The sequence below is a fragment of the Rhopilema esculentum genome, chromosome 16 (genome assembly GCF_057945365.1).
Source record: "Rhopilema esculentum isolate cy_ngs chromosome 16, ASM5794536v1, whole genome shotgun sequence".
Taxonomy (NCBI): domain Eukaryota; kingdom Metazoa; phylum Cnidaria; class Scyphozoa; order Rhizostomeae; family Rhizostomatidae; genus Rhopilema; species Rhopilema esculentum.
The window spans coordinates 7,335,053-7,358,558 of record NC_142830.1 but is presented as its reverse complement, the minus strand read 5'-3'; the positions used below and the strand labels follow the sequence as shown (position 1 = coordinate 7,358,558).

The window sequence follows — 23,506 nt, the reverse complement described above, 5'->3', positions numbered from 1 at the left end:
GGAACCAAACTAGAAAAGATATTCCGTTAAAAATTTTTCAATGAAGAATCTGGGTGTCTATGAGAAATTTCTAACAAAGACTCAAGAAAGGTTGAATATGGCTATTTCTGGAAGCCTGGCTACAATGATATCATTATCGGTCTAACTGTGAACAGTGTCGTCGAGAGGTTTTGGAGGCCGTGTCAAAATGGAAAGATGAGGGCCTTTGGATGAGCTAAAATACATTCCAGAATATTTTTTGCAGACATTTTTTGCCAGTGTTTAAAACGTTGTACAAATTTTAGGCATAACTTTGTTATCTCTTACTAATTGTTTTCTTGAACAGGTCGGAAATCATCATTTAGGCAATGACAAAGCCTGGTTGTAGGTGAAAGTGCTGTCAAGGGAGGGAGGGTCGGTGTTCTGGGTGCGAAGCCCCTAGGGAAATTTTGCGTTGCTGCGTCTTATACACTCTCGGAAATGAAGGCAGCACCCATAATGATCGTTTGAATGAAGACTATAGACAAACTTTATTCTCGAAATTTCTTTCACCACAACATCAACCATCAAGAGAGACTGGATCTAATCTTGCCATACATTAAAACAAAATTTTGTTCTGATGACCATTTACATGACTTGACAGGGTTTATCTTAACGTGCAGTAAAAACCAATATTCGCAGTGATAAATCGTAATTGTGCAACGAAAAAACTCAAATTTTGTGCAGTAATAAAACTAAAATAAAGAGATTTGGCATTGAAAAAGTAAAATTGCAGCAACTACCAGTAGACACATAGTGCTTATAAAAGAGCATTACAATATTAAAAACGACAACATAACAGTAACAATGATCTTAATCTAGGAAATCTCTTTGAAATTTGTTCATTATCTAAATGCTATTGAGTTTTGTTCACAATCCAGTTAGTTTGATAGGTGTGGTCATGAAAATTTTCAAAAGTATACACCAAAATCTTCAAAAATTTCGAATATATGCAGTGATAAAAATTCCTTAAAATAAACCTGGTGGCTTGATATAACTTTTGGACATAGTTCCTCTGAAATTACTGTTTTTCTTTCTTTATTTAATGTTGGTACAATCTGCAGATATATACAAGCTAAATAAAGCAAACTAATTTGGATTATCAACGCTAAATATGATTTGAATCAAATATAACTGATGTTACATACTATTTCTTATAAAGTTCACAAGTATTGAACAATGAAAATTCTGAGATTTTTTCTTTAATTTTTGTAAAGCTGGTAATTGTACTTATTTCGTTTGGAACTGAGTTGCTTATTTGGTTCAATCTGCTTGACAAAGATCTTGAGAGCAGAAGGAATCATATCATTTCATTATTGCTAAAAAGGCTGTTACATAAAGCTTGGCTATGATGATATAGACTTTTTCTGGCCTAATTGTTTGTAGTGCCACCGAGAGGTTTCGGAGGCCTTGCGGTAGAACTAAAAGAGGAGGCCTTTTGTGAGTGAAGCGAGAAGAAAAATTTTGGCGACCATTGGCGACCATGCCGTTTACATTACCTAAAAATTCATTTCAGAATTTTTTTTGCAGTCACCTTCTTGCAATCGTTTAAAAAGTTGCACAGTTTTGTTATGTCTTATTAATTGCTTTAACAAACTGGAAATCTCGAGAGCGCCCTAAACCTCAAGGCCCATGGCCAACTTTCCATCGCCACCACCTTTCGGTAAACCTTGTTGTGGGCTTGTTTCTTGGTGTTTCTAAAAGCAGTTCGAAAAGATAAATTTTGGATCATCGCCTCAAAACGTCGCCCCTTTGCTCATTTCGTACAGCATCTAAGTAATCCAATGGCACTTTTTGGTTATATAGTTGGCAAACAGAGCCACTCGGTGAGCTGCAAAGGGGTAGGAAAACTGAATTTTGGAAAAGAGGGGGATACGTGCACACTGTTCCTACGCCGAATTTGTTCGGCGTGATCACGAAAGTTAAAGAGAATTTATCAACGAAATTATTTTTGTTGGTCAAATTGCTTTGCAAATCGATTTCCAGTTCTCATCCAAATGGAAAATATTGACTTTTGTCTTGCATTCAAAATTTTTAAATGAATTAATTTTGCTTGGAAAACAATTTCTTGAAAAGAGCACTTTGCACTTTGCTGTGGCTCCGGCGCCATTGGTTTTACTGTTACCAATTTCTCTTTCTTACTATCACAGTGATGCATATCAGGTATAAAACGAAAGTATTTCAAACCTGATTTCAAAGTTAATTTGTTTCTTCTTTTAATCACAAACTCCTCTCAATTCATGTTTTTATCTAAGTGCCTCGAACTAAGTACAGCCTATTTTGCAATCAATGCTAAAGTGAAAAATTTTCATTTACCATTCAATGATGATAATTTATAGGATAACCGCCAGGCACACCGGAGCCAGGGGGCTGGAGCTTGGAGGCTGGGGGCTGTAGCCCCTTCGCTTTTTTTGCAGAAGTGTGATATTGATATTAATGTTGTGGCATCAAGGATAATTGTAGGAAAAGTACCATAAAGGTTCGCTAATTTGTCTAGAGCCCCCTCACCCCACAATGTGTCCTGGTGTCCCTGTCTACTCAGTCCATCAATTTTGTTTAAGGAAACAACAAGGACAGGCTTTATTCAATAAAACATCCTGAATAACATGCCTAGAAGTATTTAGCTAAAAACTCTTGTGAATTTGATACAAAAGAATCCTAACGATATAGTCAATGCTGACCTTTGTTGGCAATCAATCGAGTCACGAATCTAGCAGCTTCAAGCGTGAATATCGGGACTAGTGTCCCAACGGAGATCCAAGATCCTTTTCGGTATGAAGGGCAATGGGGGCTTCGATTGGAAACTGGCATGCATTTCTCTGCATTTTACTTGGAGGAAGGATATTTGAAAACAACACAGCTAATTTTTGTCGTCGAAATGAAGAAAATCCCGGAGAAAAGGCTTAGAAAACCTAGCAAAACAGACGAATCACACCAAGGGTTGATGCCATCATTTAACTTATTTACGGATGCTTCGACGGTTCTGAGTGAAGGAATTGAAAAAGGTAATTTAAATTGTGTATTGAATCAGTTGTAAAAGCCATGTGCTGTATTCCCAACCAATGAATAACTGAAACTGCATAATTACAATATGTATAGACAATAAATAATGACTGAAAAGGAGCTGAATTTATATATCGCTTTAGTCATTACCCCATATGCTGGAACGGGTTTAGAGAAAATGAAAATTTAATAATTGAACTGTGTTCCAAACATTCCGAGAAATGACATCCTCAACAGTGTACTTGCTCTAGCGAGAGGGGCAGCTCTGTTGGTAATATTCTGTCCTCTTGTTTATCTGAATGAAATTGAGATCATGTGTTGTTATTAATGTACGATTTTAAAGTGAGAATAATTCAATTAGTTCTTAATGACCAATGCTTATATTTACATCATTATAGTTTGTTGTATTTTATACTTGTACGGCACTTTTCTAAGCAACTTATCTCTACGAATCCTTCCTCGTGAAATCGCGTGCATCCCGCGGGCGTTCGATTCGATTATGTGATTGGGAGATTACGTTAGCGCGCGAAAACGACCGTTGGCAACTTCGTGCTGTGGAGTTCTCTGGAAAACTGTTGTGTTATTGAAAATAATAATTTCCAACATGTCTTCCACTCAGTCGATCATACGGAATTTCGATGATCTTGTAAGATGCTCAAGTGTCCTAACTGAAGGGATCGAAGGAGGTGCGTAATTTATTGAAATGAGCAGCTAAATACTTTGTAAATTGAATATAGGCCTAGCCCATATGAATTTTCCATTAAGACCCACCCAGAGCTTAGTCATTGTTGAATCATCTTGTGCCTGTGATTTTCGCTGAGAATTTGGTGATCGTGTAAGTGTAGATCAATTGAAACCGAAAACCAATGATATCTATTAACAACAACCGAAAATTGTATATAAGTATAAGTATAAACATTATCCCGCCATTCTTTGCTTATCGATGTTAGATCTTAGTTTGGAACTCAGCAGATGTTTTCCTTACCTTGCAGAATTTCTTAAGTTTGTTAAACACCAAGAAGAATGCAGACAGAAATGGATCCGTGCAGAGCAAGAAAATGTCTCCATGAAGCAGAGCATGGCCAAACTAAGAGTGGGTTTCAATTGTTTTTTAGAAAATTTAAACAAAATGTTTGCTCTTTCTCGCTTCAGGTAACGATTAATTTTGGAATCTGACTCTAATCTTAAATCGTATATTAAGTGAATTTTTAACAGGATTTTGATGAGAATCCAGACAGCAGGTTATTGCAGGTAACACTCCAAAATCTGAAATTGCACACCAAATTTGCATTAGCATTATTGTCTAAAAGTTTTTAATTCCATGCCATATGATTGAAAAAAGGAACTTGGCATGCAGAAAAAGTACCTAAAATCATTGTGTACAAGCATCTATATCTGCAATACTCTGTACACTTGATGTGAATGAAAAATAATCTTTGTAATATAACCAATAAGGCCCACAAGGCAAACTGGTAATAGGAAAGGGAACCATACAACCATTCAATTCTTAGAACTGCTGATGGATAAGTCCTTTTACACACATTGCAGATAAGTCCTTCATTAGCATTTAGAGGGAGTTAAAAGTAACTGGTTCACAAAAGTAAACATACCACATGGCATTGTCAGGGTAGCAAGAATTTGGATAAAGTGAAAGGCATTTAGACAAAATATATTTCAGTATATGCTGCAAGTCTGGTTGGAAAACGTAACTGACATGCAGGTGCATGGAAGAGGCTTGACTCAATCTCTCATCTCAAACCACCTTGAAGTTTTCCCAAAAAACAGCTTTCTGTATAGACCTCGTTACACAAAAGAACATTCAACAAGAATAATACTATTTTATGCACAAGAATTTATTCTTTGAATACTCTTCCTTATATTCTGATGAAGAATTTTTCAAAGAATAATTTATTTGCATTATCATCCTATTGTTTGAATATTCTTGTTGAGGTGAATAAATTCAAACTAGTTTGATTTTATTCCTGACTTGAAGAGTATTCAGACAATAGAATTGCGGATGTGTACGAATGTAAACTCTTTTCTGTGCTTTGGTATGCAATTTGAGCAACGAGTGGATATGGACCCCAGCAAATGTCCTCAAGACCTTGTTAGAATATTCTTGCAGGAAAGAATTGCCAAAAAAATCTAGCCCCAACTCGCTAGGGTAGCTTTTATTAGGTTCCAGATGTTGTTGTATGTTCCTTTTTCACATAGCATGGTAAACATGGCAATCGTTTGGTCAGTGAACGTGAGGAAGGCGAATAGAAAACGAATCAAAGTGCCATTTAAGAGCAACAACTTATTTCTTTCTTGTGAAGGTTTCCAAAGCTTATGAATATTTTCCAGATTGGAAATGGCAGGGCGTCCACCGTATAAATAGGTCAGAGAGAATTTATTCTTTCTTGACAAAAATATTCTAACAATGAAAAAATGAGGTGATAATATTTTTCTTTGAAAAATTCTTGATCAAAATACAAGCAAGAATGATAAAATAATATCATAATTCTTCTTGAATATCCTTTCGTGTAGCCAGGCCTTGAGACATGTGCTGTCCAGAAAGCTAGCTGGCAACCCAATATATTTTATTTGCTTTATGTTTAGGCAATATATTTTATTTGCTTTAAGCCAGTACTCTAAGGAAGTTTGTTAGGTCAGTACATAATTTGGGATATTTCCAGCCTAAGGTCGGTGGATTCCACTAGGCTCTCCTAGAGCCATAGTTCTTGCTCCCCTCCAGGCTGTCCTCAAACACTAGAGGAGAGCTACAGATTGCTCTACTAAATTGTTCTAAAATACAAATTTGCTCTCCTTGAAATCACCTGAATACTACTAGGAGAGCTGTTTACTGCACCCCTAGTAAAAGCTCAACAGCTATGCCTGATTCCATCCTGTGTTTGAATAAAGCAACTTTTATTAGCTTTTACTATCTAATCTTGAATTCTAGCAAGATTCTAACAGGGCAAAAGCAGACTGCAGTTCTTTCCAATTGTCCATTGTCTAGTTGAGATGAAGGTATATAGTCTAGAGAAACAGCAATTAATGTTATATGCAAGTACCAAAGACATTGTTTATTGTTTCAACCCTAGTTAATTTTTTTGATAAGCTAGAAATTATGGTCCTCTATATATAACAATCTTTTTTATTTAAAATATTAAAACTGAGTTTATTCATTGCAATTCCAGGCAGAAAAAGATACTCTTAATGTGCATCTAAAGCATGCCAGGTATGTTGCAAAATTATAATGAGCAAATACAACTATTTATATGTATGTTAATACATCCGCTTTTTTGAATGCATTTCAAATGAAAAAGTATTTTCAAGATTTGTTATTTATCAAGCTTTAGTAAAATTTTCATGGTTATTGTGTATTGGCTTTATTATAATCAATAAAAGCAATACTTTCTTGTTTGTTTTGTTATTTTTTGAGTACATAAATATATATATAGATATACAATATTTTTTTGTTTTTCATCTGTTTTTGTTTGTATATCATTCTAAACTTATTTTGTAAATGGAAGTTCAGAGGAGATATTATCTTTCCTTGAAAAAAAGTTCCATTTATGATGTCCCAAAACTTACTTTGCTGTTATTTAGTTTTAATAGATTATAATTATTATTGGATTGAAATCCTTGTAATCTATATATAGTAATGTTAATAAATCAAAGATTAAATTGTAGCTTACTACAACATTGTTCAGAATTTAATCATCAATATCAATTAGGAATAATTTCCCTCATCTGTGTTTGCCATCATTGTCAAATTTCAACATTGAATTCTGTTTTTGTGTTTTATGAAATGCCTTCTCTGATGTAATGTTTTTTGTTTTGACAGAAATCAGTTAGAAAATGAAATGCAAAAGAGGACTAGAATAGAGCAGGAAAAAGACCACTTGGTATTTATAGTTATGATGGGTTATTAACTGTTTTGATTAACTTTATAGAATGTCACTTGGTTTGTAAACACATTCATGATGATTTACTTGTATTCAATGATATATATATATATATATATATACTCAATAAAAAAACAACTTGGTTGACGTTTCGCTATAAGCTTCTTCAGAATAACTAGCACATACATCTGGAGCGTAAAATAAGGAATACGAAACATTTTACAAGCAAGGACAATAATAGCTAATTTAACAACATAATGATAGTTTCTAAGCCCAGCCGGAGGTGAGAAAAGATGGATAAATATAATAGATCAAAGAACAATAGAACAAGTGTGATAGCAGATGGTATAGCATGCAGAAAAGTCCAAGAATAAGAAACGGTAAATGCTGTCTGTCCCAAAAAAAAATGAAACTAGGTAAATAAATATAATAAATGTAGAATGCAAAGAAAAGAAAGAAAGTAGATAGAAAACGTGGAAAAAATAAAAATATATATATATATATATACAAATGCTATGAAAGGAGCATTTGAAAGCTATTTCAACTCCAAAAAATATATATAGAAACAAAAACTTGTTTTTTGTCAATATAGTGTTACTTTTTCTTGAAGGATTTGTTTCATTGATGCAAGGCTCCTTTGCAGATTGTATAATTTTTTTAATGCTATAAAACCTTTAAGTAATAATTACTTGTTAAATGCAGAAGCCAAAAATGTTCACAGAGACAAAATCTGCCCTCTTTTGCAACTTACAAGGAGGATTATCTTTCCCATCCAACCCTCAAGGCCCACAGGAACTTATCAATCAGTATACATGTTTAGCAATTGTTTTCTGATGGATTGGTTTCTAGATGTGTGATTTTACCACAATTTGTAAACAAGGTATTTGAGATTCAAAATAAATGCTTGCACAAATGATTCTGATATAGTAATAATGAACAAAAGGGCAATAACCTGCATAAAGAGAAAATGATGAGTTTTAATGTTTTAACAAATGTAATTTTTCTAAATACATCTTCACCAAAAACATTCAATATTTGTTTGCAATGGACAATACAAATACTTTTTTCTAATTTTTAGGCAAGACAGTTGTCGTTGATAAAAGATCTGCTATGTGAAAGAGATAGTGGAAGTTTAACATCAAAAGAAAGGGACACTATTGCCCTTCTTGGAAATGTCCCACCCCCACCTGTCAACAGAGGTAGCTATGGATTGAGTGAAAGGTAAGTTTTCTTAACTCAGATTTACTATGCATAACGGTGGCAGCTGGCATGCAAAATAAAATGGTACTAGTAAAGTAAACATTTGTGCGTGGACCAAACCATCTTATGGCATGGTGGTGCAGGGGATTTGGAATGTTTTTTGTTTTTGTTCATGTGATATGGTCAAATTGTAATTGAATGGCATACAATAAGCTTTCTAACATAGTTTTGATTACCTCAGTTTGTTCCACATAATTTTGATATAGATGAAAAGTATGCAGAGTTAGATAGCAACACAACATTATACCACTATGAAGAGGAATCCAGTACTGCGAACAAAATGTCAATTGTTGGGTAATAAAGCACAAAGAGCTTTATGTCACCTTAATTTTTGATTGACAATGGAACAGTCTCCTACAGTACTGGATGAATGAAGTCTATTACCATGGTGTAAATAAAGGGCCAATGGTTTAACTAGAATTATAATATGCAGACCTGGCCATTTGAGGCGGGCAAGCTATTCATTGCTTGTCTCAATGTCAATGTGACTCAACACGTGAATTATAAATGGAGCATTTTTAAATGCAATAGGGAAGAGAATCCTTTGAATCCTTTAAGTAATTTAAAAACAGCTATGGTTTCTTATAACTGGCTATAATGTTGATTAAAGTATACAGGAGATCCCCCACTTATAGATATAGGTTTTTAAAGACCGATAAGAAACTGTCATCTCTCAAAATCTTTTAATCTTAAAATTTCAACGAAGTGACAACGAACTCGTAAATAACAAGCCTTCAAGTACTTGAACATCAAAATGACAGTTTTCAAATGAATGCTAGTTTGTATTAATGTTATAACAAAATCACACTATGTGATTTAATTTTGGTTCTATTCAAATCTTGCTAGTGGGAATGTTGTTGATTTGCAACTATACAAAATTATCATTTTATTTATGTTGGAGAATCATCATCTTGTTTTTTCGTATACTCTTATTGACGATTTCCAAGAGACTAAAAATCGCCCACCTGACAAAAAAACCAAAATCATTCCATATATATATATATATACAGCAATATTTCGAGCTTTTAAATTCTAATGGTATTAGACTGGTACCACTAGTACCACTAGTACCACTAGTACCACTGCAAGCTGCCACCGATACATGGTTATGTTATGCATCAATGCAAATTTATTACCTAAAGAAAACATGCCTTAGAAATAAACCTGCTGCAGTAACCCAATTCTAAAAAGATACATAGTGCTTGCAGTCTCTACCTGGCACATACCAAAAAATTCAAATTTGTATGTTTTTTGATATGGCAACAATTTTATTCATATAAACCTTTTCCTTAAAATAAGATAAGAATAATTGCAATTTTTATGCGTTTTTGTAATGTGCCACTAATAGGCGTAATCAGCTGCTTTTATAACTGTTTCTTTTGTCGTTTCTGTTTTAGTTTCACAACTACCAGAGATTCAATTGGCTCAATGCTGTCAGAATCGGAATATGATAAATCTGGTGATGATATCTTGGTAGGATGAAATGCAATTTCCTTCAATATATTGACACCAGTCAGTAAAGCTAACAAGACTTGTAATATATGAAAGATATTTCAGTTAAATCATTCGTTTGTAGCTCAGTAAATATAGGACTTTTGAATTGTACAGAGATACTATTTATGTTTGTTCACCTAACTTATTGAAACATTAAAAAAGATGCTAGCCACATGTGTCAAGCTTTTTGCATGCTGTTTTTCACAGTGTTTCTGCTGCTTTGGATTTGATGCTGCTAAGAAATGTAAAATTGCAAAGAACTTCAGATAGATTAATTAGAAAATTAGTTTTTATTGATAAAAGTGGGATACTAATTAGCGATGAATAATTGATGACAAATATTCTAGAGACGAATGATTTTGCTGATGTTCTGTCATATTTTACATTTCTTTCTCATTTATTTTATTATAAGAAAGCTTTTTCCTTGTTAAACAAAGCATTAAGGTGCTCTTTTTCATGAAATGTGGGCAATTTGACAATAACTGAATATTGATAATATAGTTAGTTGTAAATCATGAAAAGCACAGATTGATCAATCCCTTGCTTGTTAGGTGAAAAGTAGCTGTGGTTAGACGATTTTTGAGTGCTTTAGGGTTAATATTAGTAAGGGTAATTATTGGTAAGGAAATGGGGAATTAAAGGCAAGAATTGAATCAAATATTGCATTTTATATGTTGATTACAATATTTAAAAAATGTTAATATTAACTGAAAATTAACGAAACCTGCAATAAACATGTTATATTATCAACCCTTTCTGCAAACTCTATAAGGTTATTCAAGATATTTATATATATATATCTAAATAAGGAAGTTTTTAGAAGACATCTTGGCTACTTGACTCAACTGGAGCTAAACAGTATGAACTGTGCAAAGAAGTTGTAACTTTCTTCATTGGCTTGTGCACTGCAAATTTTCTGATGTACTTTCCTGTTTTTAAACCTTATAATTACTATGAATGCAGATAGTTTGGGCAATCATTCTAGCTCCACAAAAACTCGTTTCTTCATGACTTAGACAAGGAATTTTTTAAGGTAATGCAATTTCAGAGTTTTCATCCAATCTAGAATTGGTTTCTTGATAATTTTCTACCATTAATATTATCAGAATACTACTTAATATATAAAATTGAATTCCCAATTTTTAGGGTCCAATTTTCGGGGCTTCATGACAGACTTTATTTGATTCACGGATTTATATTAAAAAACGCACTTCATTTTCTATAGATGGACGACCGATATTCAACTGATGGTTCCTTGAAAACCGGATCGAAAAGGGTGCGTTTCATTACTTCCCACTGTTTATCTGTCCAAAGCTAACTTGATATGTTTGTAGGGCGATTCTGAGTAAACTAAGCATGGACTGTGATTGATGATTTGCGTGGGGGTTTAGAGTGGAGTGCGGGTATGGGGGTGGGGGACAGGGCAACGAATCTTCCGAGTCACTTGTTTGAACAGTCGTTTCCTTTTTCGCGAGTCACTTGTTTGAACAGCGGTCACATTATCTCATGTCTGACACAAATTTGTCAAATATTGCTTCCAAATTTTCAAAAACCCTTTGTTGCCAATTTAATAAGAAGTTTACATGGGCCAAAACCTCTTTAAAAGTGAACTATGGTTAAAAAATATTGGAATATATGTGCGGTTAAAAAGACGCCCTTTTAAAAATGATTTTATGCTGTATCGACAGCGCTACTTTGTGAAAACAGTCTTCCTTAAATGAAATTTGATATTGGATGCTCGATATTCAGATTTCCTCGCGCTATAATAACTGCATTTTCCGTAGGGGAAGCCCTCTGCTCCACCCGTTAGCGATGGAACTGAAACAGATGACCTGGTAAGAGCAGTAGAATTCGAATGCAATAAAGCACGCCAATCGAATGGTTTGAAAAATCGAATGCCAAATACTATGAGGCACTGAAGCCATTGATAACAACATAGAATTCAAATTTTGAGAAGCTGGGAGGCTTTTGCCATAAATAGACCAAACGCTTGAATGAAATATAAATAGACCAGTCCACTTCATGGTTGCAACTTTGTGGCATTTTTTTTGTCTTAAGGCAGTTCCCATTGTTGTGAATTTTGAGAATTTTCTGAACATATGCTACATAAATTTGTTCATATTTTTCTCAACGATATTTTTTACATCATTGTTTCCTTTGCCTGCAGAAATTGCAAAGGAAATGTTAAATCTTTTCCTGTGTTCAAGTACAGTTGGAAATAAGGATAATGAAAATAATAATCTTGATGATAATTCGAGAAGTTAGCTTCTTGTGCAAAGGTTTCGCACTTTGCAATTAGCAATGAACGAAACTAAACAAGTTCTGCAATTCTGCCACATTTTTTATTAGAATATTGGTTTTTGGTTATAAGAATATTTAGACTCAGAATCATCCAATTTTTAAGAGTATTGAAGAATATTGCTCAGCTTCAGCTCGCATACCGTAAAAGTTCTGTTAAGCCCCCGGGGTGCTTATTTGTTTTTCTCAGTCCTAGAGGGGGGATTACAAGAGAGGGGGCTTATTAGAGAAAGGAGGCTTATTAGAAATTTGAAGCAAAAAATGTTTCAAAAATGCCCTTGGCCTGATAGAGAGAGAGGGCTTATTTAAAGTTTTTGCTTAATAAGGGGGGGGGGACTTAATCTAGAGCTTTTACGGTATTTGTGTCGCGTTTTTCAGCAGCTGCCTGTTTTGCGATGCTCATAACAGAGAATCGCAGAACTGACATATCTTGTTTTCTAAAAGGCTTGATTTTTCTTCAAGAAGGCGATGTTCTCATGAAGCCATTTCAGATTTTAACCAAATAAGAATATTTTAAGAATGTATACAGGCTGAGAACATCGAGACTGGAAAAAATAATAGTATCCTTTAATAGTGTGTGTATCCCTTTTCCGCCTACTTTCACATTCATAGCCATATGCTCGATTTTTTCGATTGCCTTTTTAAGTTTTTCGATTGCGATTAATTTGCTTTGGATCAATCAAGACTTGAAAAAAAGGACTTCCATATTATTTCACCTTGACATGGAATACTCTACTTTGGCATTTATTGGAAAAATTATTGTGCTAATTTGCACATAAACGATATCACGTTGTTTAATGACTCCAATTTTTGTTCGTTTTTATCAGGATGTGAATATAAAGAAGACCAGGGTAACTGAAGAGGTTCGTCCATCTTTCATAGTCAACGAATAAATGATTAAATGTTGTTGTTCGTCTATTCACTTTAATTATCTTTTACAATAAAATGACTGATTGCTGATGATTAGATTATATTAATTTGATACTTTCGACCAGCATACCTTATGCCTTGTTTTCATGAGTATTTGGAATCAGTGGTGATAGGCAGGGAGCAAGAATAGAGGAATTTTATTATCATTTTCAACCTTTTCTTCCCTACATATATCCATAAACTATTAGATTGTATGCTACCCCCTCCCCCCCCACTCTGACAAAATTTTGTAATATTATCAAGAATCTTTGTGCTTATCAAGTTTTCATCTCCAATAAACGTAACCATCTCGCTGCCTTTTTAAGTATCTTTGTTTGGTATTAGGTTGTAGAAACAGTCAGCTCAAACATGAGACTAACCATCAGCCCTGGGGTGCGAACTGAGAGGCTAGACAGGGACTTCAATCGCCCACCACCCCAAAAGAACAGAAGGTTGCCAACGAAAGGGCATTTACGAAGACATGCCAGTGACAGTAAGTGACAGTTTTTTCTATTGACCTTTAAACTTGTCATATCTTGTGTTTTTTAGGTGACGAAATGAGCTAGTAGATGCGACCCCCTGCTTTGTTATATACGGATAATCAAACAATAAAAACACCTGATCCCAACTTCATAGCAAAAGGCATCATGCTGTGAATAGACGCGGCAAATACCCTGAAGTGCGGTCTTTGTTTGAAGATTACAAAAGATTGGCTAGCCATATTTTCCAGTTTCGCATTACCATAAATCCTGTAATTAGCCTGGTGGGGCTTATTATTTTTTTAAATTCTTTTAGGTTTGGTCTGAACTCTTTATAAGAACAATTTTATAAGGGACCGAGCCACAAAATTGGTCAAAAACGAAAACAATGTTTGTAAGAAATTGTATAGTATGACGACCACTCCATAGTTGTTGTTGTAGTCACTTAATCTACACGTTGGAGCATGCGTTAGAAATTAGATTGGAATTGAATGTGATTAGAAAAGACATAAAATTAAAACGGATCGAAGTTGGAACCAGGGGCGTCGTGGCTGGGGCAGGGAGGCCGTGGCCCCCTCTGCTCTCAAAATTTGATTGATTTTCGGAAAAATCATTGTCGGAAAATTCTCAAACTTGAGCTGTGGGTAATTCTCAAACTTTTAGCAACATAAATTACTTGGACTAAAGTACTTACCGTAAATTCGAGAGGCAATTCACTTTTGTAAAGAAAATACTAGATTTCCACAAAACAAAATGATTTCTCAGGATTTACCCATTTCTTCCATAGAGTGATTTGCTTTTCGGATTTTGCCAGTTAAAATTCGAAACTTCGAGGGCCAAATTTGGTTATGGAAATTGGTCAAAATTGGTATAAATTATATCTTTATTTGATATTGAAGACCGGGACAGTACCAATCTTGTGCGTATCACAAGATTTTTGAAAATTGTGTCCCAGATTTGAACATTTATGCAGTTATGTTGCGTAAGGTAAAACAAGGTGGAGGTCGACGAAAACCATCGATTTCCCCCAGTGGATATTCAATTTAAGAATAAGATTTTATGATTAAAATTTGCGTCAAATAATGCGATTTCCGAAGAATTTGAAGCATTAGATCATAAAAGATTTTTCGCTTCGGCGGCAAGGGGGCCACCTCAGGTAGTAACTTCATTTTACCCTTGTCCTAATCTACGGATGTCAGGGGCGTTCACTGTAGATATGAAGAAACAGAAACTAGATAAAAAGTTTATTTTTGAATTCTTTCCAGCTAAGGCAAAAGTTATGAGTTTTTCTACCCCACCCCCCTTTACACTTACATGAAATGCTTCTATTTCATATAAATCAAAGAAATTTAGCGGAAAATGTTTCTTTCTGGCCCCCTCTAGAATTCATTCGCCACGACGCCCCTGGTTGAAACCTTACTGGAATTTACATTATGACTGATCGCAGTTGTACAGTCCTTTATTGGAGTTAGAATTGGAGCCTAAACAATGTATCGTTGTTTTAAGCCTAAACTGATCCTGTATCTGTAGTACCAAACTTGAGCCACCAGCATACAGCAATTTCTCACAACGCTTCATCTCAAAAACGAGTATTTTTCGACATCTAAGGATATTTTCCAGTGAGTTTTCAAACTTATTGGCAAATAAAGAATGACTGAGTCATTTTGTTGCCAATAAGGCCTAAAAACAACCCCTCCCCCCCCTTAAGCACACTCTAGCATTTGCACTGCTTACTCCCTTATTAAGAACCAGTTACGAACAATCAAGCCTCAAGTTTTCGAAAAAATTTAGAACAGCCAATCTGAACATAAACTTATTGGTTCTTGTAATAATTTGGAATAATAATTCGAAAAGTAAACATATCTGAAATAATCTTAAATTCTCTATACAAATAACTTGTTTATCAAATTCTAATCCACCTTTATTCAGGCCTGTAGACACTGGGGGCAGGGGGCAATGCTCCCCTTAGTAATTTGTGAAAATTGTGTTTGAAGAACTTGTAAGCGCAGCTTGATCTGATAGTATTTCGTAAGGCAGGTATAAAAAAGCTATATTTCTATCCATGCCCCCCCCATCCAGTTTGCTGTCTACGGGCCTGCCTTTATTCCAGTTCACTTTAGGCAACACAACATTTACAAAGTCAATTTAAGCAACAGAATATTGCGAAAGTGCTTCATTCTTTCTAGATTTTAATTTACCGTTGAATATGTGATTTATCAGGACTAAATCATGTATCGAAAAATTGGTATGTTAGGTTGGGGCCTATTAACAATTTTTACTTCTAAAGTAGGGGGATAGTCTTGTAAGAGAACTTGAAAGACTGAAAATCCGCGAGATCTAGTCGATAGCTGACAAACACTGCAGACCGTACAAGCGGACTTTGTACGGTCTGGAGTGTTTGTCAGTTATCGACTAAATCTCGCGGATTTTCAGTCTTTCGAGGACTTTGTTTTTATTCTTGTTTTTGCATTCTGAAGGGAATTCTCTGCGAAAGAAGCATTATTTCTATCTTTCATGTACAAAGAATGAATCAACTGTTGTCAGGTGACTTGACTGTGATTTTTTCTTTCAGGTGACTTGAGCACAGTGACTGAGTCAGACAAGGAAAACAACACTATGCTGTTGGATGACCAGCAGATTCCCACCAAGACCACTAGGTGATTTTTTCTCTGACGTCTTGAAAGAAGAATCGCAGAGGCAGTGATCAAAGCATGCCTTTCTTTTTAGAAGCCAGCTAAAATTTTGGGTCCAAGTCGTTTCGGAATATGATTTACAGTTTACCAATTAGCATCTTAGAAAAAACTTTTCCCTTGAGTAAGGACGCGATCGCGATTCTTGCCCACGTGTCTGTCTCTTTTATTGTCTTTTCTTCGAAGAAATCTGTTGCCTTTTGGAGTGCTACTTGTGTACTCTTGTGTTAATATTTTACTTGAAAATCAGATATCGAATGTATTTGGGTGAAAATTGAAAAAGCAACGAGGAGCTTTTTAAGTAGCACGAATGAAATATACTTCCAACTAGCTCCTTAAAATAAAAATGTCTTCAAAATAAGGTTTTGGTTTCCGCCAATGAACAATCGTGTATTATTTGAATTTGTAGGTGCGAATGACAATCTTTGCAATCAATGGAGTTTATAGTTATGCTATTTCTATCGTATCTCATGTTTGCTAGTCTCTGCTTTGCCCAATACTTGGCAATCCCCAGCTATACCAGAATGCTGTCTCCAAATCTCCCGTGGATTGGCTTTGAGTCTTGCTTTTGTTACTCTTTACAGACAAATTACGAAGCAGGTCACCGATTCCAAACTGTACCCAAAAATAAGGTGAGTCATTTCGTCCCACTTTTGACAAATTCTATTATAATTTTCCAAACCAGTGCAAACTATGTGTCCGTCTGCCTATCCTTGATTGGGTGTCATTTTTTTCTAGTGACAGCTCTCCTATGCCGCAGAAGGTTAAATATGCGACCTTGAACACTCCAAGATCGCGACGGGAAAAGGTAACTTGTCGTTTCAGTTCTCTTTCACGTCGTTTCGTGATAATCTGTTTTCTAGTGCCGTTGCAGTTGCGCCATCCCTAAAGCCATTTCACTGCAGCTTTGAAAGCCCATTATCTTTGAAATATAAAAATCTTTCAAAACTGGATTTGCTCTTCTTGCGATTTATTCAGCGGATGTGCTGATTTGGAAAATCTCCATGATGGACTTAACGCTCGCAGTTCTTTCAAATTAACAGTTTTTAGCAAAGATATGGCAGAAGACGTGAATCTCTTTCCAGTCATGTCATAATACGTTTGCGATCCAATAATTTCATGACTTTCACCTACTGTTTCTTCTTCCCCAGTTTCATTCGTTCGTCTCAAAGACAGTTGTCAAGCCAGAAACATGCTTCCCAGTAAGCTATTGACTCATTTGTCATTCCTATTTTACTGATGTAACTCCTAACTTCTGATGTAAGTTACTGATGTGACTATTTTGCATTAAAGTCTAGTAACCAACGTCTAGTAACAAACAAAGACCCGTGAACAGTAAGAACTGCCTGTCAATGACTCTTTTGTTCTTACCCAATGTCATCTTTATGCACAACCGTCTTACACTCTCTTTCATAAGAACTACAATAGTAGATTGAAATTCAGGCTGGCTGTTCCTAAATTTTCCGAAGATTTAAGGCTCGTTTGTTCTTAATTTGTTCTCAAATTACTAGGGTGCAAGCAATGCAATAGCTAGTTAATACGCCCTAGGGAGGTGTTCAGGCCTCGTTTGCCAGCAAAGTGAGTAAGACATCCCTTATTGCCGACAAGTTTGAAAATTCACTGAAAAGGCCTCCCTACATGACAAAAACTCCTCGTTTTTGAGATGACATTTTCAAGGATGTTTTACAAGGTTGTTCAAAATTGCATTTTACAGTTGCTCAGCCTCAGATTGTCTGATTTTTTTCTCTTCTTTTGACCAATTTTGAGGCTCGTGTGTTCTTATAAAAATGTTTTTATAAAAAGAGTGTTTTTGCCCGGTTGAAAAAGTACTATTACCGACGATATGACTATCTAGACAACTCAGGCAATACGAGAACCTGCATCTGCATTACTCGAGGTTTTTTCAAGCATTGTCGAATTTAGCTTAAAATGTTTTTAGCTCGTTGCCAATTTAACTCAAAAGTATTTTTTCTTTACCTACCTACAGTGTGGCAAGAAAATCAGCTTTACCAAGACAGTTCTCAAATGCAAAGGTAAAGATAGGCATATATATGTATAATCATTCTTCGCTTCCTCTTTAGCCGTTTGACAGCCGTCCGCCCAAGAAATTGGACTACACCATTCCTGTTTCTTGAATGATCTAAATGTTTGTATTCTTTCTGTATCTAGACTGCAAAGTGGCCTGTCATCCGGATTGCAAGGCAAAGGTGCCACTGCCTTGTATCCCTACAAAGGAGACTCCAATGAAGAAAAAGGTGAGCCAATAATATCTAGAAATAGTTACTTAGGACGTGGGCAATTGAACGGTGGTATGTAACAAAATTGGTGTAAATAGCACCCAGTTGTGCCCAATCCACTGTTTTTGCGGTTGTAACCCCCCCCCCCCCCTCAAAACTGATTTTCCAAAATATTTTTCAAAGCTGCTTCCCTTTCAAGCATTCAACTTCGAACTTTGATCACATTGTACGCCCTGCCTGCCGTTTCTTCCTTTCGACTAGGAGTTTTGCGTAATTATTACAGGCTAATTTTATCAATAGTTTCGATTACATGTAAACTTCTTTTTGTAGGAAGGGACAATAGAGTCTTATGTTCCGAGAACAGAGCCAAAAATTCCTTTTCTTGTGGTAAGTTTTCTTTACCGTTAGCCACAAATGCTCCTTTATGGTAGCTTTGACGAACTTGCAACCATTTTGGCTAAGCTGAGCTGAGCGAGAATTTCAGGAGATTGTTTTGGCTTTCGAATTTCAAATATTTTGAGAGAGCGTATCAGCCAAAGGCATGTCTGGATGAAGAAAGACAACGCTGTTTCGACAATAAAGAAAAAATAAAACTTCCATTTGAAGAGCATTGTTGATGATATGTTTGGATCTTCAAAATTATTTATAATGCTACATCCAGAAAAAACTGCCTGTAGATATTAACTTGAGCCCCTTAGTTTAAGGTATGGTAACAAATTCGATCTTTTAAATAACGGTGCTTTGCCATATGTCTACCATATACGTCCTGTCTTCTTTTGCATTTCGCACTAATGCAAGATTCAAAGAAGAGAGAAAAAGCGAAAACATCAACATACCACGAGAAGTGGTCTTATGTGAACAAACACAAGGAAACGGTCTATTTTCTTTCTCTCGCGTAGCTTTCAATCTAGCGGCTGTATTTTAATTTCCATTTAACTTTTGGCCATTATCTGGTGTTCATACCTAGAGCGGTGTCGAATGAAAAGTGCTTTTGTCTTACATATATACACATTCCAAAACGCCTAAACGAAAACACGATCAGGCTTGCCCAAAACACAGTCGTCACTATACTTGTTGGCGCACTCTGCGTTCTGGAACAAATATTGACCTATGCCCGAATCGAAATTTATTTGGGCATTTTGACTTTTGACTTTTAATCTCTTTTCTGAACCGTTTTCCCTACTCCCCGTTTTCGACATATGCTGTTTGATATAAACATCGAGCAGTGCATCCTGCATACCCAGTTTCACATGGTCAGAAAAATCGTTTAACAGCTACACTTTTTTTATGGGTAGGCGCTTCGTGTTTTTTAAAGACGGCAGCATAAACTTAGACTTAGTACCAAAGGCCACACGAGGCTTTACAGTGGGAAACACATTGTTATTAAAAGTTTTCTGCAATTAATTTATCTTTGCAGGTCAGGTGCATACAGAACATAGAGAGTCGTGGCTTGGATGAATGTGGCATTTATCGGGTCTCTGGGTAAGTTTTCCGTTTGCAGATTATTGTCATTATTTGTAAATTATTGTCAAATTAATGCCAACAAAATCCTCTTATTTAGACCAGAGGTGAGAGGGGGAGCATTATCACCTGAGCTGGCAATTAACCAGACTAACTTTTTCTGACTCAAGTTTTTGTGTAGATTACGAATCCGGGTGTTGCTTTGGCGTTTAGGGGGCGTTTTCTAGATATAGGGGGTCAAAGACCAAAAACACAAATTGTCCCAATTTGACCGTATTTAATTATTGCACTTTAAAAAAAGTTTAATTTTATTAAAAATTGGTGTTTTTTTATTTGAGACGTTTTTAAAGGGGGTGGGCTGACTTGAGTAAGGGGCTTAAATTGGATTTATGGTATTGTAGAATAACGTCAAATTCGCTGTACAGTAAGCCATTTTTAAGCATTTTTATATTTTCAACTGAACTTCAAGAAACAAAAATTGTACAAGACGATATTGAAAACAAAAGCGTTGAAAACGGTTTGTCTAGTTTACTAATTATCACAGACGAAATCATGTCAAGGTAGGCCAAAGTTGGGCATTTCAGCAGGATGGGACGTATTCGATAGTGGGGGCTTATTCGATGGTGGGGGCTTGATTAATATTAAACTTCAAAGACTGGGGGGGGGGGGGAGGTTTGCTTTCCGACAAAAAATATGTGCCATACATTCCATGCTGAAGACACAGTGCAACCATTGTAATTAAGCTTGCTTTTAGTGAATGCCCCTCGATTATTTCCTTATTCGAGCAGCTTGAGGCTGTTTGCTTGTTTTTTACAAGCAATATAAAGAGATATTCAATGATGTCAGAAAAGACCAAGGCAGTTGAAAATGACCTTAAGTTTGGAGATCCATCAAGAAAAAGGTGGATTGCCCGTGCCCAGTCAATTCAGGCAGTATGGGTTTCATAAGAAATCATCATTGAATCGCTGCAATATGTGAATGAAACTTCAATTGGGCCGAGACCAGCTGCAGATGCTGACTCATTAATAAGAAGGAACGTTTTCATTTCATTGCATGATTTATGTTCATGAGAAATATTCTGTGTCAGACAAACTTTCGCATCACATCTTCAAGAAAAAAGCTGCACATCATTGAAATGTCAATTTACTTCAAAGGTTGCATTCTTAAGTTGACGAACTTGACAACCTTACCCAAGCAGCTGTTTAAGCATACGAATTGGGGTGAATCTAGAAAAAGAGTATGAAAGGTTTCACAGGTCAATAAGGCGATACAGAAGGATAGATGGTAACCCAGAAACAGCTTCCTATTTAACATTTCAAGTTGTTTGCAAAAGCCTGACGAGAAACGTCCTTGGCAAACTGATTACCGAATTCCCAGATTACTTTGCATAGAGCTGTCTCTCCTCTCTCTCTTGTCTATCATTTAATCACCAGGATGCCTGGTGCAAGGAGTCTTTTTGCTGAAATAGAGACTCGAATTTGTTGCTGTAATGTCGCTGCTGAAAGACCAGAAAACATTGCAGAAGCCGCGGAAGAAGTATTTGATAAAAGAAAATTGTTTCAACTTATGAATCGGGCATATGCACTTGCTATCAAACCACCCATTTCAATTGTAAAAAGCGAAAGGACATTTGGCCGTCTGAAAAATGTTAAAATTTTCCTTCGGCCAATAGCAAAAGATCGAAGGCTTAATTCCTTGATGCTTCTTTATTGTGAAAAATATATTTTAGTTAAAATTGATCAGCAGCTAATGGTTTTAAATATGGGCGAAGAAGAGAAATGTTATAATTTTTTATATCCACTAGAGGGTTGCAATACAGATTTACAATGTACGCTACTTTACAAAGTTGCTATGCAATTTTACGATACTACTTTGACGATACCCCTGGGGGCAGAAGGCTATGACTATCCCGGGGCCATTTAGACACAGAGATTAAGACCCCGTTTACACTGTGCCGGATAAAATGTATTCGCATAAAAGTTGTTCGGATTGATTTGCGTTTACACTGTGCCGCACAAATTCTGTTCACTTTGCCCTCCCGTTTACACTGTGCCGGATAACTGCAGTCACATACCTTAAATCATGCACAGAACGCCCAAAATGAAGTCTTCTCTGGGCAACAAAATAATAACAAAATTCCCGCCAAACGTAAAAAGATTTTATTCTCTCTTCAGAATCATCTGGTTCTCTTTTAGACCAAATCCAAAGATATTGTCAATGCAAATTAGGCCTAGTTTGTTTTACTAGTTTGTTCATGAAAAAAATGACACTGAACTAGCAACGAAAGCAGGGAAAGCTGACAAGGATGCCAATTTTACGTGGACTGGCAAGATACTACACTTTTAACACGTATTTATCGACAACAAGGCAGCCAAGATGGCAAAAGGTCTTGATTGGGAGACAGTGAAAACTAAATTGGATGAATTAGCCAATCGCTTTCGAGCAAGATACAATGTGGATAAAATTTATACGAATAAAAGCGTTTACACTGTACCACATAGCTATCCGCACTAATTTAATCCACTTTCCTAGGTGAACTAATTTTGTTCGGATAGCCGCTCTTAAATTCGTGCGGATAGCTTGGGTCTAGTGTAAACGCGACGCCTATCTGAACTAATTTTGATGCGGATAAAATGTATCCAGCACAGTGTGAACGGGGTCTAAAATCAAACCTTGGACGTTAAATACACAGCCTAAAAAAAAAAGAAAATAATACAAAGAAAAGAAGAATACATTTACCTAAATTGGCATGATGGATGCATCTGTGTGGTTTATTAAGGAAAGTTAAATTTTCTAATCAAATCGACCAGTATTTCGGATAAATTCTAGAGTTAGCAGGGGTGTATTTTTATATAGTTTGTTGCGAAAATCACTTTACAATAACATCTGCATTAAAGTATTTTTAAGATTTTTTATCCAATTATTCGTAATAAAGCAAAAACTCCAGTGAGATCTCTACATGGTACTGCAAGGGAAGGGCAGAGCAGCAAGAAGTGTTCTGAATCATCGATACCATCGTTTGTAGGGCACATTGGGTTTACGGTATCCTGAACGTTGTGTTTGAATTTGTTAAAATTTGTTTTGCTGAGACCAACTCTGAGTTTAGTGATATATGATAGACCTGTTGGGTCATGAATGCCAGAGGTAAACTTTACAGGGGGTCTAGTTAATGATAAAAGCTTGTTCTTGAAAACATCGATAGACCCAGAAAGTCTAGACTCGGGATCAAGGTCATTCCATTCAGATAGGATCAAGGTCATTTCATTCAAATAAGAAGCGAGGATAAAACTGGATTTAAATTTTTCTGCTCTGGCTTTAATTCACCCAGCGACCTCCTGATTTCGAGCAATGTAACTGTTGAGATGGTGGGATTATTGCATCCTTGGGATTATTAAATTATTGACGATTTTGTAGAACAGAGTAAGGCCTCTGCTCAATCTTCGGCATCTTCCCAGCCTGGTTCTGTGTACAGCTTTTCTCTTGATGTTCCTCTCCATGTTCCCAACATTGCTCGTGCAGCAGAGTACTGGGCGGACCCTCGTTTTTCCATTAAGCTCAGTAAAATCATGCTACCAGTGAACTCACTTCCTTTCGCCGGAACATGGTAAATAACATTCGCGTAGTCAGATACGATCGTACATAGAGCAAATATAACTCGTTTAGAGTGTGTTTGGGCAGTTATTTGGAGAGATATATTAGCAGGCAAATAACCTCTCTGGATTTACTGATTTTTAATATGGGCAAAAAAAGACAGATTTGAATCT

The 23,506-nt window shown here is 35.9% G+C and overlaps 1 protein-coding gene across 3 annotated transcripts in view; it reads left to right on the top strand.

Annotated features, from left to right (window-relative positions):
* Positions 1 to 2,850: 2,850 nt before the first annotated feature.
* Positions 2,851 to 23,506, top strand: part of LOC135682882 (rac GTPase-activating protein 1) — a 36,412-nt gene continuing 15,756 nt past the window's right edge. The window contains exons 1-18 of one of the 3 annotated variants that reach the window (XM_065197962.2): positions 2,852 to 3,023; positions 4,014 to 4,114; positions 6,204 to 6,244; positions 6,854 to 6,914; positions 7,993 to 8,135; positions 9,572 to 9,647; positions 10,894 to 10,944; positions 11,453 to 11,503; positions 12,794 to 12,829; positions 13,221 to 13,368; positions 15,927 to 16,011; positions 16,629 to 16,676; positions 16,783 to 16,852; positions 17,196 to 17,246; positions 18,032 to 18,077; positions 18,214 to 18,299; positions 18,612 to 18,668; positions 19,699 to 19,763. In XM_065197962.2, the coding sequence (XP_065054034.1) occupies positions 2,897 to 3,023; positions 4,014 to 4,114; positions 6,204 to 6,244; positions 6,854 to 6,914; positions 7,993 to 8,135; positions 9,572 to 9,647; positions 10,894 to 10,944; positions 11,453 to 11,503; positions 12,794 to 12,829; positions 13,221 to 13,368; positions 15,927 to 16,011; positions 16,629 to 16,676; positions 16,783 to 16,852; positions 17,196 to 17,246; positions 18,032 to 18,077; positions 18,214 to 18,299; positions 18,612 to 18,668; positions 19,699 to 19,763 (1,343 nt within the window). In that variant the 5' untranslated portion in view covers positions 2,852 to 2,896. Of the gene's footprint in view, positions 3,024 to 3,536; positions 3,708 to 4,013; positions 4,115 to 6,203; positions 6,245 to 6,853; positions 6,915 to 7,992; positions 8,136 to 9,571; positions 9,648 to 10,893; positions 10,945 to 11,452; positions 11,504 to 12,793; positions 12,830 to 13,220; positions 13,369 to 15,926; positions 16,012 to 16,628; positions 16,677 to 16,782; positions 16,853 to 17,195; positions 17,247 to 18,031; positions 18,078 to 18,213; positions 18,300 to 18,611; positions 18,669 to 19,698; positions 19,764 to 23,506 lie in introns of those variants that run through there. The other 2 variants (XM_065197963.2, XM_065197965.2) reach the window with 2 other exon arrangements.